General features: G+C 31.8%; 1 protein-coding gene across 1 annotated transcript in view; it reads left to right on the top strand.

The window, feature by feature from the left end:
- FSIP2 (fibrous sheath interacting protein 2) overlaps window positions 1-20,493 on the top strand; it is an 88,334-nt gene that overhangs the window by 22,367 nt on the left and 45,474 nt on the right. Inside the window, exons 10-14 of the mRNA XM_006921460.1 lie at window positions 510-622; window positions 1,505-1,550; window positions 2,722-2,828; window positions 5,370-5,433; window positions 18,366-18,423. Of these exons, the coding sequence (XP_006921522.1) occupies window positions 510-622; window positions 1,505-1,550; window positions 2,722-2,828; window positions 5,370-5,433; window positions 18,366-18,423 (388 nt within the window). The remainder of the gene's footprint in view (window positions 1-509; window positions 623-1,504; window positions 1,551-2,721; window positions 2,829-5,369; window positions 5,434-18,365; window positions 18,424-20,493) is intronic.

A 20,493-nucleotide genomic window follows, 5' to 3' on the forward strand; every position in this document is an offset into this window, starting at 1 on the left:
ACAATTACACGTGAATGCTCATAAAGGTTTAGTTGCAAGAGGCCAAAAATAGAAGCAACCCAAACAGGTGAGTGGATAACAAATTGTGACATATCCATACAATGAATATTTCTCAGGAATTAAAAGAAACAAATTATTAATACATGCGACATTATGTTGAATGGAAGAAGCTAGGCCAAAAAAAATAAAAATAGAGAGAGAGAGAGAGTGTGTGTACATACTATATGATTCCATTCATACAAAATTAATTCAAGTTAATGTTGTGTGAGAGGTGGAAAGCGGTGTTGTCAAGGGATGGGTGGTGAGGGATAGATGAATTACAAAGGTGGGTGAGAAAACTTTGAGTGTATTGAAAATGTTATTTGGATTGTAGTGATGGTTTCACAGTTGTAGATATTTAAAATTGATAAAAACTTTCAATTTAAATAAGTACAGTTCATTGTACTTCAATTAGACTTCAATAAGTTTGTTTATAAAAACTACAATGTTTCTCTTTCTTTTACTTTTAGACCCTGCAGCAAATGCTATTCATCTGTCTCTAGGTGGTTCAAAGAATGTTGTCAAAAAATCAGCAGCTCCAGTTTTTCAGTCAGATGTATATGATAATGGTACTGAACAAAAGGTATAAAATTGTCTCAAACTTTTGTATGGTGATTATTAATTTACCTAGTTAATTTTCACTTCTGTGAACTCTCTTTCACTGCTAGCATGGTATTGATTTGGTAGAGATATTAGGGTCTATTCATGAGAACTGAGTTAAGTTACCTTTGTGCTAAACTCACTATGTAATTTAGCAGAAACTAATCCAAACAAGCCCTGTGCTAAGCCAGAAGGAAGGAAAATGGAGGAAACTGGGTCGCATAGAGTACAAAGATGAATAAGACATAATCACTTGAGGACTTGTTGTCTAACGTGCCCAACAGGCATAGTAAAATGTTACAATAAAATGAGAGTATGGAATGATAAATTTTATTTTGATTCTAAGCAATGCATCCATTAAGCATTGGATTGGATTGGATTGGGTTGGGTTGGATTGGGTTGGGTTGGGTTGAGTTGGGTTGGGTTGGGTTGAGTTGAGTTGGGTTGGGTTGGGTTGGGTTGGGTTGGATTGGATTGGATTTGGTTGAGTTGGGTTGGTTTGGGTTGGATTGGGTTGGGTTGGGTTGGGTTGGGTTGGGTTGGGTTGGGTTGGGTTGAATTATATTTCCCTAAGACAAATTGAATGACTCTAAACTTTTAGGACTAACCATTGAATGGATTCCATGCTTTAAACAAAAATGGAATAGTGGAAGAGGAACAAGTTTGGACATTGCTATATATTGAACTCAATTCCAGACTAGTTAAATTTCAGATCCTTGTGAAAGGTGTCTTAGGAGACAATCTTCAGGAGAGAGTTAGGGGGTAAAGGGAAAAATAAATCCGTATTTGGTTGATAGAAGGCAAAATCTTTTTCAGAAGTACAGTTACCAATGAGTGTTTTTTTCTTTAATGTTTTACCATGTAGAAGGATGGAGTGATAACTAAAAAATCAAGTACTTACAATGATAGAGGTAAGAAAATGAAAGATATTCATAATTATTTTGTTATTAAGTATATAATTATGGTTTCATCATAGTTTTTCAAGCTATTTGTTTTATCTAATTACAAAAATCATAGTTATTTTAGAAAATAAAGTGTGGTATAAAACTGTTTATGAATACAGATATTATAATTAGCCCAAATATTTGAGTGATTACTTGATGAGTATGGCTTTTGAAATTTGCAAACTGTGGAAAAGTTAGGGTACATGCTATGGCTATGTACAGTGATAAGTAGAGAAAGTTACTGACATTGTAGTTCAGTAGGTTACAGTAAAGAGATCTGTCCCCAAGAATGTCCCTATGAGAAACAATGCCATCAGTTCCCCATAGACAATACTTCCTGTTTCCCATATACCTTTGAATAGAATTAAGAACAATGACTTAAGTTTTATGTGCCTTGTTGGAGTTCTGGAAGTCACTAAAAAACTCTCATGTGTATCCTACATAAGCACATGAAAAATACCAGACTGTTGTGGTCAATGACCACCAAGAATTTAATATAAAATCAAATTCATCATCTTCCTGATCCTTCTATTTTATCCAGGAACTAAAAATGGGTTATTTTTGACTTCCTCTCTTGCGTCAGCATTCAAAAGCTGCTACTTTCTGTCTAATCTACCTTCTTAATTTATCTTGCCCTCTCCTCTTCTCCATGCTCACAGCTTCATCCTTTACTATTTCAGTACCCCTCCTCCAATCCCATTTTCCTTTTTTTAATCCACCACACATTTGCTGTAAAAGCAATCTCCCTAAAACACAGCTTTGGTTATTCCCCAATTCAAGCCGTTAGAGGTTTTCCGCTGTAGACTGAACAAAATGCAGTCAGTTAATTTTGGCCATGGTCTGTGGTCAGTTACAGGGATTAAGCTGGCATAATATTAAATAAATTAAGATCAGAGGTTAAGAATTTCAGACTTCTCCTTGAGAGGTGAACCAATGGAAATTTGTAGGTGTGGACATCAAAAAAGATCATGCTGTTCTTTTAGATACTTCCTTAGCTCAAATAAATCCTTTATTATGATAATCCAGTGATTGTGGCAGCTCAGCAGGTAGAATATGAGATCAATTCTATTCATTAATATTCACCCTTGTTCCAACAATATTATCATCTCACATTTAAAAGAATTTCTTTTTTCTCTAGGAGCTATGAACACCTCAGCTCAAGATTCAGTTCTTTCACCTTCAACTTCACCCACAAGAAATTTTCCCAGATGCTCACATTCTTCTATATGTCATACAAAAGATGAGGTATATAATATTTCTTTTGCCCCAAATGCAAACAGAATAAATGAGGTACCATCTTATGATCATCACTGATATATAAAAAAATTTCATTTATAAAGTGACCATACACAATAGCTTTATTCCTTGAAATTAATCATGCCTAATAATATTTTAATAGCCCTAGGATAGTCTTCCTAAATATAGGCTATGACATGGTAGTTCACAGTATGTACCTGCAGCCCTAAGAGGAAGTATCAAATTCGGTTTCTTTGATTGGGCTTTGACTAGTACTCATGGATTGTTCAGAGACAGCCAGACTATCACTCCCCATTCCCTTTTGACCTGTGATCAGTTACCTGCTGTTGGAAAGTTGCCAGCAATGATTCAGGGTACAGTTTCTGGATATAACATAATTTTTTCTCTATTGCTTGCCAATTTGTTTTATAAAAGTCAAAATCACATTTTCCATTCTATTAGTAGCACAGTATTGATTCAACTGTGTCTAAAAAGTTAACATGGTTTTAAATAGATTTTGATAAACTGGAAATTTACTAATTTCTTTCCAAATGAATTCTACTTGATTAGAGTAGAAAGTGTCCTCTACTGCAGTGGTCCCCAACCTTTTTAGCACCAGGGACCAGTGCTCCTATGAGAATCTAATGCCTGAAGATCTGAGGTGGAGCTGCTAGTGCTGGGAGTGGCTGTGAATAGAGATGAAACAGGCTGTCTAGCCTGCTGCTCACCTCTTGCTGTGTGGTGCAGTTCCTAACAAGCCATGGATGGGTACCAGTCTGTGGTCCAGGAGTTGGGGCCCCCTGCTTTAATGCATATTATATGCAGACTGAATTATGCATAACTCCTGAAATGTAGTATGTTTACCATAATATGCCTCTCTGTAGTAGAGTTTTATTATAAACATTTTACATTTCAGTGTTCTTATCAATATCCACATTAAGTATGCTGAGCCAGAAAAAGAATTTAACAACTTTGACATTTAATGTTCTCATATTTCCCAACAGATCTCATAGGCTATGTCCTTTATTAAAAACAAACAAATAAAAACAAAAAGAAAACTTTAAAAACAGTGTCTAAATTTTATTATTGACCTTTTTTGGGTAATGTGTGTATTATAAAATTTGCCATCCACATTGATCTCAAATGAGTTATCAAATGTCCGCAAATATCTAATTCGTTATGAGAAATAGCATTTTATTATGATAAGTATTCATCCTGTTTCTAACATGTTGTATACAGGCTACCATTGTTAGAAAATGTATTTCTGGTGGCCTATGATCACCTCTGGGAAGAAAAGAGAAGTCTATTGCACTGGATTTACCTCCCCGAACAGGTTGAGTTCTTGGACAACTCTAGAGAGCTATATCCCTATGTATTCAGAAAACCTGTTCTCTATCTTCCAGCTCTACTTAAACTTTTCTATGTTGTTTGCTTTGATTGAAAAAAAAAAAAAAACTATCCTTTTCTCCCATTGAGTTGATTAACTTCCTTACCAGTGAGTGCACTCCACAAATAGTTAATTTTAGAATACTGGTACATACAATTGTGCAGAAAAGAGTTAACATAGCAGGCTTGAGACTGCTGTCTTTAGAAGGTCCTGCTTGCAAAGTTGGCCTTTGGCTAGTGTTCGAGAACTTGGCTTAAAAAAAAAAAAACTATCCTTTTGTCCCATTGAGTTGATTAACTTCCTTACTAGTGAGTGCACTCCACAAATAGTTAATTTTAGAATACTGGTACATACAATTGTGCAGAAAAGAGTTAACATAGCAGGCTTGAGACTGCTGTCTTTAGAAGGTCCTGCTTGCAAAGTTGGCCTTTGGCTAGTGTTCGAGAACTTGGCTTTTCTAACATTCCCTAATGGATATGTAACTTTTTCTAACTGCATGGTTGGGGCAATATACCTAGACTCTGCAAACGACGTAATATTTGCTAAACATCTGATTTCCTTTTGGGAGGCTGAAGTTTTGGTATACACTAAGGTAGGGAATATCTTCATGACCAGCCTTCAATAAAAACCTTGAGTGCTAAGTTTCTAATAGATTTCCCCTGGCAGACATTGCACACATGTTTCTGCATTTCAAATTGCTGGAGATAAGAGCATGCTCAAGCACATCTTCTCACAGGAAGGAGAGAGCATAAGGAAGACTGTGCATGATTTTTCCAGACTCAGCCTGTATCTTTCCCCTTACTTATCCTACAGTGTGTCCTTTTATTGTAATGAATCTTAGATGTGAGTACAAATGTATTCTGAGTCCCATAAGACAACGAATCACCAAATGTGTGAATAGTCTTGTGGACCTCCTAGGATACAACTATGAAATTTTGAATTCTATAAATAATAGATGTAAATATAAATATCACAAAAAGTATGTATTTCTTAAAAATTTCATTTAAGGGAAGTTCTCAAAAATCTTAAATTTCTATATTTTATATATACATACACATACATATACACATATATACATATTATATATAATATATATAATAGTTGATATTCAAATTCTGAGAAAAAAATCCTTTGAATATGTTTGTTTTGTTTGAATTATACAGAAGGAGATACATAATGACTGCGGTGAAAGACAAAACAAGAAATCAAACTACCTCCATCAATCAGGTAAACATCAGCAACAGCTACTGAATAAATTATACAATCTTTTAACTCATTCTTTCAACTAACATTTATTGAGCTCCTGCTTCATGCCAGGTATGGTGATAAATATTGAACAAAGAAAACCCATGGTTCTTACCCAGGGATGTTACAGTGAAGTGAAGAGAGATAGTCATGCCAATAACGACAATCCAATATAAGTGCAACAAAGACAAAAGGTGTGCTTACAAATCAGAGCAAGTATAGAGAAGACGGCGCTTAGGTCTACCTAAGGTAGTCAGGGAAGCCTTTGTAGAATAGACATGCTTAAGACTTAAAGAATGGGAAAGAATTTTCTGTTTTAATGTAATTTGCTCTCTTTCTTTGAACACTGAACACCTTTCCATTTGTTTAGAAGGTGTTTTGAATATTGTTTCATAACATATATAATGGACACTACATATAAATATATGTGATATAGCAAATATATCAATTCTGTGCTTTAGTTTATTCCTAAGTAATTTATCATTTTTGCCATTTTTATAAAGTATTTTTCCATATTCGTATGTAGGTTTCTAATGCTAGAGAAACACTAAAAAGTTTTTTTATCTTGTATCTTACCTCACCAAGATTTTATTAAATTTAATGTTTTTGCTAATATCTTCTATTTTCTTGATAAACAATTACATGAGAATTAAAAAAAAAAAATTCCCCAATGTTGTACTCATTTTAATGTCTTGTCTCAATACAATTCCTAGAACTTCCAATATTAAGTGGCATAGTAGTTAACAATATGCCTGTTAAATTCTGGGTTTTACTTGAAATAGTTTGGTGTTTTGCCATTTAAAATAATATTCATTGTCATTATGGTAAATACATTCTAATATCTTCATAGTGTCTTTTTTTATCTTATTTGGAATTTTATGGCTGAAGATGAACTTTTGAATTTCATTTTATAAATGAAACTATATGAATTTTATGAAGTCTTTTCTAGTACCTATTAATAGACTATGATTTTTTTTCTCCTTTAATTTATACGGATAATATTGATAGCTTCCATCATATACTATCTTCCCATTTCAGAAATAAATTGTGCTTGTCGATATAATTTTTCATATTTTTCAAATTGAACTAAAACATATAATCAGAAAGACCACAAAATTATATACAGTTGAATGAATTATCATAAAGCAAAACACCCATGAGACCAGCACAATGATAGAAAAACAGAACCTTAGGAATCTCGCGGAATCCTTCACTGAACCCACTCCCATCAATATTCTCTCTCTCCTCCCCAAATACTATAATTAACTTGATTTCTAATATTATATTTAGTTTGCTTATTCATTTGTGTAAATGGGTAGTTCCTCACCATATTATTAAACAAATGCTACATTGTTTTAATTACAAAAACCTTTTAATAAATCTTAATATCCAGTAGAGTAAATCGCGTGTCTTGGTTATTCTCAGCCCTTTGCCTTTCCATGTAAATTTTAAAAAGAACTCGAGTTCCAAAAATATTCTTACTGGGATTTTTTATTAGAATGACTTTAATCAAGAGATCAATTTCAAGAGAATTGACAGCTTTAGAGGATGATGTCTTCCAAAGCAAGGACCTGGTATCTAAATTTCCTTTAATTTCTCTCAATAATGTTCATACTTTTCTGTCAAATATATTTCATTAGATTTATTTCAAATACATTTCATTGATTTTTTATATTTCAAATAGTATCTTTTAAAACTTCATTTATACTCATTAATGCTCTAATGAAATGCAACTAATTTTTCTGTATTAATCTGCAATGAGCTGACTTTAATTATTATTCTGAATATTTTATCTGCAGATTATTTTAGATTTTCTACATAAATAATAGTGTTTTCTATGAATGTCAGCTTTATTTCTTTCTTTTCAATCCTACACCTATTTTTTGACTTCTTAAACTGTCTAGGACCACCAGTGTGTGTTGAATAAGGCATTCTTTTCTTGTTCCCAATCTGAGAGAGAAAACAACATTTAGTAATTAGGAAGGATGCCTGCCAATTTTACTTTTAGGTCTCTCTTAACTTATTAAGGAAGTCTTCTTAAGTTCTTCACTTGCTAAGAGCTTTAATTATGAATGGATGTTTCATTTTGTTCAATTGGATTTTGTTTTTGTTTTATATCTATTGAGATGATTTAATGATTGTTCTCTTTTATTCTGTTAATTTTGTTGATTTTTAAAATACTGCTCTAAACTTTCATTACTTTAAATAATAATCATTTGATCATTATGTATGCTTTTTTAAATGTATCTGGATTCAATATGCCCATATTTTGTTTTGTATTTTTGTTTCTGCAGTGACGACAGCAACTGGCCTATAATTTTCATTTTTCATAATGTTTTTTTTTTTTTTTTTCCCACATAAAGGTTGTGCTATCCTCTAAGTATCTAACCTTAGGGAGAATATTGGGTTAATTTTTTGCTTAAAGGTTTTGTAGAATTTATTGGTCAAGTTATCTGGGTTAGGAGTTTTCTTTGTTAGGTAGCTTTTAATCACAATTTAAAAATTTTAAATATATGATTATTTAGTTGTTAGTTTTGATAAATTCTCTTTTTCTAGGAATTGACCAGTTTAAGTTTTCAAATGTATTATCATAAAATTATTCATAGTATCTCATTTTACATATATATTTCCTATACTAATATTTTAACATTTTAGTTAAAAACATTCAGAAAAATACAAAGTTTTGTATTCAATAAATAATCACAAAGCATATAAATCTATGTAACCTCAAATATGAACACCAATTATAAAATAATCCACACTGCAAAAGCCCCAATTCTTTCCCTTGGAAATCAAAATCTCCTACCTCCTTCTCGAGGTAATCATTCTCTTGATTTCTACTATAATAGATTAGTATTGCCTGTTTAAATGGAATTATTATATTTCTGCTGCTTCTCTCAATACTATATTTCTGAGATTCATCACTGTCTTTGTGTGTAGTTGTAATTCATTTTCACTATTTTGTTGTATAGTTTATGAACTATACAATAATTTATTCCACTGTTCATGAATATTTGGATTTTTCCAGATATGAGAAATTCTTTATGAACTTTCTAGTACATTTATGTGTGAGAGAGCTGGAGCGGGAAAGGGAGCGGGGGTGGGAAATCACTCTATGGATATGAGCCATTAGGTATGTACGTATGTGTTTAATTTTAATGGATAATGCTCAAGAATTTTCCAAAGGGGTCTCATCATAAACTTTTATCAGCTAAAGTTAGTGAGAGCTCTTATGATTTCGTATCTTTTTCAACACTTTGGTAGTTTAGTCTTTAATTTCTGCCATTCTGGTGAGTTGGTATCTCATTAGGTTTAAATTAACATTTTCTCTTATTAGTAGTGAAGTTGCACATATTTATTGGCTCTTTGGATGTTTATTTGAAGGTTTTAAGTCTCTTATCCACTTTTCTATCATATTGTGTCTCTGTTTTTTATCGATTTGTTAGCAAGTTTTGTTGTATTCTAAATAATGAATCCTTTGTTGGTATAGGGATGTGATTATATTCTCACTATATGCCTTTCTTTTTGTCTCTTTAATTGCGGATTTAGAAGAACCAGTTATCATTCAAATTATCTTTGATTTCTGATTAATTATCTATGTGTCCTGTGGAAGAATGTTTTTCTAGCCAATGTTAATAAAGATATTTCTTTTTTCTTCTATTTCTTTTGTGGGAAAACTTAAGTTATATCCTATTAGCAAATTCTAGTTATGCAATATAATATTATCAACTATAGTTACTATGTTATACATTAGATCCCCAGACTTTATTCATCTTATAACTAAAAGGTTGACCCTCTACCAGTTTCTCCGTATTTCTACATGCCCCCAGTCCCTGGCAACCACCTTTCTACTCTCTGTCTCTATGAATTGAACTTTTTTTTTTTAATTTGTCTTTGTCTGACTTATTTCAGTTAGCATAATGTCCTCCAGGTTCATCCATGTTGTCACTAATGAATTTCCTTCTATTTAAGGCTGAATAATATTCCAGTGTGTGTGTGTGTATACATGTATATATGTACATATATTACATTTTATTTATGCATTTATTTGTCAACAGGTACTTAAATTGTTTCTATACCTTTGTTACTGAGAATAATGCTGCAGTGAACATGGGAGTACATATATAACTTCAAGATAATGATTTTATTTCTTTTGGATATATACTCATAAGTGGAGTTGCTAGGTCATACAGTAGTTCTAGCTTTAATTTCCTGAGAGGGCTCCATACTGTTTTCCATTATACCAGTTTACATTCCCACCAACAGTGTATGAGGGTAACATTTTCTCCACATCTCCACCAGCATTTGTTATTTCTTGTCTTTTTTGATAATGGATATTCTAACAGGTGTGAAGTGATATCACATTGTTTTTTGATTTAGATTTCTCTAATTAGTGATGTTGAACATTTCGTCATGTACCTGTTGGCCATTTGTAGATTTAATTGAAAAATGGCTTTCCAGTTCTTCACTTAATTTTTTAATTGTATATTTTGGGTTTTGTTTTGTTTTCTTTCTTTCTTTTATTTTATTATTATTATTATTATTTTTTGCTATTAAGTTGTAACCTTGTGTATTTTAGATGTTAATAACTTGTCAGATATGTGGTTTGCAAATATTTTATCCTGTTCTATATGTTGTCTTTATATTTTATTGATACTTTTCATTGCTGTGCAAAAGCTTTTTAGTTTGAAGTAATCTCACTTGTTTATTTTTGCTTTTTGTGTGTGTCTTTGTTTTGATGTCAAATCCTGAAAATAATTGAGAAGATCCATGTTAGGGAGATAACACCCAAAGTTTTCTTTTAGGAGTTCTACAATCTACAATTTCAGATCTTATGTGTGAGTTTTTGATTCATTCTGAGTAGATTTTTGTGTATGGTGTAAGTTAGGGGTCCAGTTTCATTCTTTGGCATATGGCTTGTTCTCCAGTTTTCCCAAGACCATTTATTGAAGTAACTCTTTTCCCTATTGAATGTTCTTGGCTCCTTTGTTGCAAATTATTTGAACACACACACACACACACACACACACACACACGGTATTAGCATTAAAATAGACACGTGTGTGTGTGTGTGTGTGTGTAATGTATGTTTGTTCTTGGGCTCTCTATTATGTTCCATTAACCTATGTGTCTATTTTAATGCTAATACCATACTGTTTTTATTATTATAGCTTTGGTAGATTGTTTGAAATCAAGAAGTGTTGTGCCTCCTGCTTTGTTCTTCTTTCCCAAGATTACTTTGGATATTCGGAGTCTTTTGTGGTTCCATACAAATTGTAGCACTGCTTGTTTTATTTTGTGAAAAATGCGATTGGAATTTTCATAGGTAGTGCATTGAAATTATAGATCACTTTAGAGAGTAAGGGCATTTTAACAATATTAATTCTTCCCTACTACGACAAGGGGTATCTTTCCACTTATTTGTGTCTTCGATTTCTTTCATTAATGTCTCTTATTTTTCAGTGTACACATCTTTCACTCTCTTGGTTAGAATTTTTCCCAAGTATATTATTTTTTTTATTATTTTTTATTACAGTTAACATTCACTATTATTTTATATTAATTTTAGGTGTACAACATAGTTAGACATATATATAATTTACAAAGTGATCTGCCAATTATTGTAGTGCCCACCTGGCACCATACATAGGCATTACAATATTATTGACTATATTCCTTAAGCTGTATTGACATCCCATGACTATTTTGTAATTACCAAGTTGTATTTCTTAACCTCTTCACCTTTTTCACCCAGCCTCCCAAAACAACCCTCCAACCTGGCAATCATCAGTTTGTTCTCTATATCTATGAGTCTATTTCTGTTTTGTTTGTTCATTATTTTTGTTCTTTAGATTCTATGTATAAGTGAAATCATGTGGTGTTTGTCTTTGTCTGACTTATTTTACTTAGCATAATATCCTCTAGGTCCATTTATGTTATCTCAAATGATAAGATTTCATTTTTATTATGGCCAAGTAATATTCCATTTATATGAACCACTTCCTCTTTATCCAGTCATCTATTAATGGATACTTAGCTTGCTTCTATATCTTGGCTACTGGAAATAGCACTATAGTGAACATAGGGATGCATATATCTTTTCAAATTAGTATTTTGTATTTCTTCTGATAAATACCCAGAAGTGGAATTGCTGGGTTATAAGGTAGCTCTATTTTAAATTTTTTGTGGAATCTCCATACTGTTTCCCATAGTGGCTGCATGAATTTGCAATACCATCAACATTGCACGAAGGTTCCCTTTTTTCCACATCCTTGCCAACACTTGTTTGTTGATTTATTAATGATAGCCATTCTGACAGGTGTGATGTGAAATATCATTGTGGTTTTAATTTGCATTTCTCTGATGATTAGTGACATTGAGCATCTTTTTTTATGTCTATTTGCCACCTATATGTCCTCTTTGGAGAAATGTTATTCAGGTCCTCTGCCCATTTTTTAATAGGATTTTTTTCTGGTGTTGAGTTGTATGAGTTCTTTATAAATTTGGGATATTAATCCTTTATCAGATGTATCATTGAAGAATATAAGGATGTAAAAGAACTATACTCGAAAAATTATAAAATGTTTAAAGAAAGAAATTAAAGAAGATACAAGTAAATTGAAGCATATTCCATGCTCAAGGATAGGAAGAATTAACATCATTAAAATGTCCATACTACCCAAAACGATCTATAGATTCAGTACAATCCCTATCAAAATATAAATGGAATTTTTCACAGAACTAGAACAAATAATCCTAAAATTTATATGGAACCAAAAGAGACCCCCAGTATCCACAGCAATCTTGAGAAAGAAAAACAAAATTGAAGGTGTCATGCTACCTGAAATCAAACTATTCTACAAGGCTATAGTAATCAAAACAGTATGATACTGGCATAAAAATAGACACATAGATCATTGGCATAAACCCACACCTATCTGGTTATTTAATTTATGACAAAGGTGGCAAGAATATACAATAGACTAAAAATAGGTTATTCAATAAATGGTATTGGGAAAACTGGACAGATACATGTGAAAAAATGAAACTGGACCACCTTCTCATACCATATATAAGAATAAACTCAAAATGGATTAAAGACTTAAATGTAAGACCCCAAATCAAAAAACTCCTAGAAGAAAACATAGGTAGTAAACTCTCTGTAACTTCTAATTGCAAATCTCACTGCCTTCATCTTAGTCAAAAATGAAAATCAGACATCTATTCTGGCACAGATATAAGGATAGAGTGTTCTCCACCCTGCTTTTAACTGTCTTTCAAAATTGAGGGATTTGTGGTTTTTTTTATTCATTCTAGTAATGATAACAGCCTTAATGCTATACATATCCCTATGAGTACAGCTCAGAATTGTAAATTTTAATGCAACTTGTTCGCTTTTCATCAATTTATACACAGATTTTACTTTCCCTCTTAAATTGCCCTTCAATGTAACAGTTATGTGAATGTATATTTCTTAATTTTCACTAAAAATAATTTTGGTAGCATTCTTATTCTTTTTAATTTCTTTGAATTCACATCAGAAAATATAGCCTATAAATCTCTCTTCATTGAAGTTAAACTTTCTTCATAGTCAAATATGTATTGATATTTTTAAATGTTCCAAGAATATACCAAAACACCTCTCTTCCTTGTTTGAGAGGTATAAGGTTCTTATTCATGTGTAGGTCATCCATAAAGTATTGCAACTATTCAGTTCTGCCATGGTAGCTGGAAACCAGCCATAGACAATAAGCAATAAACGGGCATAGCTGCAAATCTTCCATCAGATTTGCTTCTAAGAATGTCAAGTGTAGTCCCTAGCACTATGATTGCTAGGCTCTTTTTAAGTGAGTTTTTCATTTTCTCTACTTGGTCATGCTTTTTACATAACTTCAGCTATTAGGTCTATGTATTAGAAAACCAATAAGTAAAAGAAACCACAACTATTTCTTCATAAAGGGGACAGAATTATTAGACTAGTAATTATCAAGCCTTCTGCCAAGAGAAAGTGAATCTCTCTGCTCCTAACCTCCCCCAGGTATAATTTGCAGCCCTTTTTTATCTTCTGGGTCGAGCAATACAGTCTACCAGTGGAGCTCCCCTTCAGGTTCTCTCAAAGTAAAATTGTATCTCAGTTCCTCACCTTCCTTGCCTTCTCCACATGAATCACTGTTGCCCCAGAACTATTCCTTAAACAGTCTGTCCTCACTTGCTAATCTGGAATGTTAGATCATTGATGTTCAGATACCATAAATGTGTAGATCTGTTTCGATTTCTCTATCCTGTTCCAAAAGACCAGTTTGTCTCTCATTGCACTAGTATCATACTTTTGATAATTCCTAAGATTTTGAGATCAACAAGGGAAAAACACCTCACACCCCTGCCCCAGCTGCTGCCACTTCTACCACTTTCTTATTCTTTTCTGGGATACTTTGGCTAATTCTCACCCTACCTCCCTCCATATATATATATACATCCTTATATTCTTCAATGATACATCTGATAAAGGATTAATATCCCAAATTTATAAAGAACTCATACAACTCAACCTTCCCATCTCTCTCTTTTACACACACACACACACCACTGCTGAAGTGGTGATTGACATTGAAACTATAGATCAATATGGGGAGAATAGGTATCTTTACAATGCTGGTTCTCCCTATCAATGTAAATGGTCTATCACTCTATTTTATGGAAATTACAGTTCTTTAAGTTTAGTAATTTTCTGCAGATAACTCTTACATAGCTTTTGTTAAATTTATTCCTAGGTACTTAATACTTCTGTTGCTGTTTAAAATGGTATGTTATCAGTTGCCTCCTTAGTGCCATAGGCAGCGTGTCAGTCTCACAAAATGGTATGCTATCTAACTGCTTGTTACTAATATATAGAAATGTGATTGATTTCTGCACGACGATTATGTGTGCAGCAACCTTTCCAAATTCTCTAATTAATTCTTCTTATCTGTTGTGTGATTCTTTTGTTTTATAATATAATCATGAAAGCTTAAGTTAATTTCTTTCTAATCTTATATTTTTAAATTGTTTCTGGTACTCATTCCATTTCTTGGGTCTTCTTAAAATGGTAAATAAAGTAATGAAAGTGGGCTTCCTGTCTTCTTTCCGATTACAAAAATATGTATATTTTAAAATTATTCATCATTATATATCATGTTCACTGTAATATCTTGGTATATAACAATAACAATGCCAGGTTAAGGAAATAGCCTTCTATGTCTGATTTGCTAAATTTTCTTTATCAGTGAATGCTGATTTTTTGAAAATATATTTTATATATCTGTTCAGACTGTGTTTTGTTGTTAGAGCAACCAGAATGATTAAATCATTTTGTTTATCATATATTCCTTATATATATTTAGGTTAGGTTTTCCAGTAATTTTTTTTTTTTATAGAATTTTAGCATCTGGGTTCTTGAAAGAAGTTGGACTGCAATATTCATTTCTCATAGTTTTCTTGGTTTGATTTTTATGTCAAGATTGCACTAGCTTCATGAGTTATTTTGCCTCTTGCTTTCTAGAAGTTTCTAGAGTTGGAATTATGTATTCCTTGAACGTTTGGTAAAAATTGCTGCCAAAATAATTAACCTGCCCTTGGCTCTCTTAGTGAGAAAAATTTTAAACTATGGATTCAATTACTTTAGTAATTCAAAACTATTCACATTTTCTATTTCTTTTCAAGTTTTAAAAAAAATTTCCCTGTAAATTTATTCATCTAAGTTTTCAAATTTATTGATAAAGTCTTCCTATATCCTATCCACACAGATCAGATGATTGCAAGTATGCCCAATGGTAAAAACATATACTCTGACACCATACTACCTACCTAAGTTAAATCCACATTCCAACACTTAAAACTTATGGTTGGCCAATTTATTTAACTTTATTCTTTAGTTTTTCCAACTATAAAATGAGAATAATAATAGTACATAGTTCATGTGATTGCCATGGCAATTCAATAAGTTAATATTTATAAAGTGTTTAGAACAATGTGTGACACTTAATTGGTAAGATTAAAAATAATTGGTAATCTTAATATGTAAATTTTTGAATGTTCTGCAACACCTAGTGTACAATACTTTTGTTCTTTTCTAAATTATATCTAAATTTCAATTTTGTTATTTTGTATTCATAACTTGTTTTTAAATTTTAAGCATACTAGATTTCTAGTTTTCTTTTTGTTATTGATTTCTAATTTAAATATGTGAAAAATTGTTCTATTGGTTTGGCACATATGATTAATTTTTTAAATGTTCTGTGTGGTTGAAAACAATGAATGTTGTCAATAGGGAGTTCAATGTTCTAAAAATTTCCATTCAATCAAGGTGTTTAATTGTTCAATTCTAACATTCTATACACTTACTTTTTTTAAACTCTTTGTTCTAAAAATTATTGGAAATGATAAGATAGTTCTCAATATTCCTCCATGTAGTTAATTGTTGCTTTTTATTTGTTGATCTGGGTTATTAGGCATATGCAAGTTTATCTTGGTGAATTGAGTCTTTTATTATTATACAGTGACCTTTATTGTAAGTTGATGTTTTTGTCATAAATTTAAAGGATCTGATATTAATATAGCTGTATTGGCGTTCAATCTTAGTGTGTTTAGATATTTAAATGTCTCTTGTAAATACTCTACCCATGGAATTTGTTTTATTTTCATTCTGTCTTACAGTTTACTACTTTTAACTAAATTTACATTCACATTTGTTAATTACAAATTTTTGGAAGATTTTTACTGCCTTACATGTTTTCAGTTCATTCTTTTTAATATTTGTTTGTTTCCCTTTCTTGCTTTTAGAGTATTCAGTTTTTTAAAATCCAGTTTCCTCTCTAGCGTTTTGGAAATTGTATGCTATATGTATATTTCTTTTGATAATTACCTTTAAATTTTAACATACTTAAAATAAAATTCAGACTTAGAATAACTTACTTTAAGTCATTATATCATATTCAACCAATAATATAGTTTTAAATTTTATACATAATAGAAACTTTCATTCTTCCTAAAGTACATCCATTCTTATAAATGCCTTTTTTAGAAATTAAATTTAGAAATTTAATGAACAGATTTTGAGAGTAAACTCTCAGATTTTATATGATAAACTGTATTTTACTCATGTTCTAGGATGTAATTATGGCTGTGTTTACAAGTTTCTGGGTATAGTATTTTTTCTAGCACTTTAAAGATACTGTTCTACTTAAATGTCCAACTTTTTGTTCTATTTCATATTTTCTGTGTAAGGGATCTCTCTTCTCCTTCCCAGCTGCCCAGCACATACCTCAGGCTGCTTTTAAGAGTTTTCCTTTGTTTTTTTTTTTTTTTTTTTTAGTATTACTATAATAAGCAATTCTTTACAAGTTTCAGCTATTTTCTACATTGACTTTCATCATTTTCTTTGTTCTTGTTTTCTGAATCTCCAAATATAGGTGTGTGTGTATTAGATCTCTTCTCTCTGTATAAATACATATATAATATATATATTATGACATATAATATATACATATTAGACCTATTTTTATTCTACATCATTTAACAACTTTATTTTCCAATTTTCTATGCTACATTCTGGTTAAATTCTTCAAATCTGTCCTCCAATTAACCAATTCTCTCTTTGATTATATCTAATTTACTATTTTATCAATTCGATGTTTTAAATTTTTTTATTATATTAAACATTATATATAATTTCTGAATAGTTATTTTTCACATTTAACTGGACATTTTTGTATGTTCTTGTTCCATTTCTGTGTTTCCAATCCATTTTTTATATATCTAAACATATAAAATTCACTGGTTTGAAAAAGATGTACTGGTTTTATAGTCTGTATCTGGTAATTTAAATATCTGCTGTTTTTGAGGTCTAAGTCTAATGTATGTTGTTGTTTATTTTCTGCTAACAGGCATGGTGTTTTGTTTCTTCATATTCATCTGTGTGTGTGGAGGTGGTGTTATTATTGTTCTATATGAGCCCATTTTTGACAGAAATGTATTGTTGAGAATTCTGTATTTGGGTAGGATGTATTACATTATAGAAACTCATCAAATTGAACACATTAAGTATGTGTTCTTTGAATATTAATTATACCTCAGTAAAGCTGCTAAAATTTTATCATATGTGTCTGCTGGGCATCTGGAAGAGCTATAAACACAGGTTCACTCTAAATTAATTTCCCACTTGGAATTTTATGGACCATAGAGTAGATTTGAACCTCAGAGTCATATAAAAGAAAACCTATGATTATGAATTCTAAAAAGAGATTTTTATTTTCTCTTTTATCCACAGCTGAAGCCAAAACATAACTTGTCTGTATTGCCTCTCTGGGATGCTTTTTTTTTTGAGGGAGGGCCAACTCTTTCACAGTAGATGGAGGTTTTAGGGATCCAGTATATTTTTAGGGGTTCTTAATTTTAATCCCTCATCTTGTTTACCCTGACGCCTTGTTTTACATCAGCTGACCTGCTATTAAGTTTGTAGTTATGGCCAATGCCCATAGGTTAGGCATCAGCTTCAATACTTGCCTACCACTCCAGAATAAAACCTAAAGGAGAAGTTAAAAGTAGGAATGGGGTGTTCTAGACAAAGGAAACAGCAAGGGCCCAGAGGCATGGAAAACATGGTACATTTAAGAAATTATAAGTTATTCTGTATGTCTGGACCATAGAATACATATGAAAGACTAGCCAGAGAAGTCACTGGACAGGTAGGAGAGAAATCAACTATATGTGTATCTTATGTCTTGCTTAGGAATTTGGACTTTGTGTAAGAGTCTCTAGATACTTTTAAACACGGCAGTGATAACAGAGAATAAACCTGCTACAGGATCTTAATTACAATTTTACAACTGCTGGGGAAGGATACAGACTAATTATAATTTTCTTTTTCTGATAAATAGCACGTCAGGCTCCTGCCACAGCCCAGGGTATTTTCCCTGCTCGTGTTTTCTCAAATCCGTAAGTATATGAGAAAATTAATTTGTAATTATAAATTAATATTTTAATAATTACATGAGTTCTATTCAACAGTGAATGGTTATCTGGGATACTCCATTCTTGTAGTTCTACTTGGATTCAGTGAAAATTATATCTTTTGAAAACTCTCAGCACTAAGCCTAATTTGTAAGGTAGACAACAAAGTGAATGTTCTTCTTCCTTCTCTATTTCCTTATCCTCATTCTGATTCCACACTTCCCCTATATTTAGTCTTCATGCCACGTTCAAGTATGTTCTACCAAGACCTCTTCTTTTCAGATGATTTTTCAGGATCTAGACTTGTCTCTTTGCCTTTCTCCCCTTTAACATATACCAGTCTTTAGGCTTTTTGAAATTATTGGTTTCCTAAGGATGGTAAGTGAGGTTACTGTAAGTATTGATGACTTAATCAGTTATTCCTCTCTCCTAAATGGTATTTGTAGTATAATCTAAAATAATGCTCTCTAATGATGGAAATTACTAGTCTTTGGAAAAGAAATTTTGGGGGCCTGAGGGTTTATCATTCCTCAAACCTTGGTGGTTACCTATTCTAATGGTGTATGGTCTTTTAGAGCTAATACCATCACCTTAAAAACAAAATCAATATACCAAAAAAAGGTCCAGGACAGACTTTACAAGCCCCAAATTCTTATGAAAATGGTTGGGTAAAGTTACGTGGTGTAGGATGGTAAAAAGTGTTGACATATTCAGACTAAGCTTCCTTGGAGGAAAGATTTTGACTTTAGGACTGATGGATATCAATTTGACTGACTGACTGAGAATTTGTAGGATACATAGCGTTATAATAGATGCAAAAGGGAGGAAACTGACTAGTCCAGTTTAAAGTAATAGAACAAAGTGGGAGAATAGTGAGCATGTGTGCAAAATGACCTTTTGAAAAATTTACTGAACATAAATTTTTATTTAGTGAAAATATAAATACCTTCCTCTTTTTAAAAAAAATTAGAGGAAGCTCATAATAATGTCTTAATTCCTTCCTTTTTATTTTCCCCCACCCAAGATCACAGAACTACAGAGTCACATGAATATTTCATAGCAAATACTGTGGATACTCTTTCATTAAAATCTTAGCTAAGATAAATTACTATGCATGACCTAGAGCTTCTTCATCATTCCTTCCCAAATTGACATTACTTTTAGCTGAACTCAGGCATACTAACATCAGGTCAGACTACAAACAAAATACAACTAACAATACTTTCTGGTATAACTTTATCCATCATACGTATATAAAATTATTCTTCTAATTTAACTCCAGATGTCATAAGACTTTACTGTAGAATCATCACATCTGTTCTACCATCCACATCCTACTCCTCTGTTGCTTAGTTCTAATTTTTCTAATGTTAATACAAAATACATATACAGAAAGCTTTATAAAATAAACATGGAAATTCAAGACCAAAAGAATGAAGATAAAGCAAATATGACAGCAATGGGAATAAACAAGAGTTGCAAAAATTAGTCATTGCACTTCCATAACAAGTAAGTTTGTATTATTGGGATGGAATGTGTAAAGAGCAACAGAGTTGTGCTGTAGACTATGGTCAGAAAGTAAATCAAAGTTTATTTATTGGGTGACATTAATAAATTGTCATTTATTGACATGATTTGGAGGGGAGTAATTATGGTCGAATTAGCATACATGATGGATAACTCTGGCAGCAATATATAAAAAAAAATCAAAGGCAAGAAACTAGGTACCAGTTCTAGAGGTCCAGTGACCTGTACAAAGACTTCATTTTGGAATAGAGAGTAGGCCCAGATCCAAAAAACTTTAAATGAAAACTTATTTATCAAATATTAAATGAGAACCTACTGCATTTAAAGAATAATGCTAGAGGTTAGGCAGATACCATGAGGAACAAATATGCCCCTGTGATGGTGTGATGGTAAGGTGTTTTGTTTTTTTTTTTTTTTTTTCCCAAGGACATCATGCAGTTGGAGAAATGGGTTGGAAATAGAGCTATTTAAATAACATGAATCTCATCGTTCTTAGCTAGATCAGCCATTTGTCTTGAATAAACATTT

This window comes from Pteropus alecto, unplaced genomic scaffold (genome assembly GCF_000325575.1).
Source record: "Pteropus alecto unplaced genomic scaffold, ASM32557v1 scaffold3, whole genome shotgun sequence".
In the NCBI taxonomy this organism is placed as follows: Eukaryota; Metazoa; Chordata; class Mammalia; order Chiroptera; family Pteropodidae; genus Pteropus; species Pteropus alecto.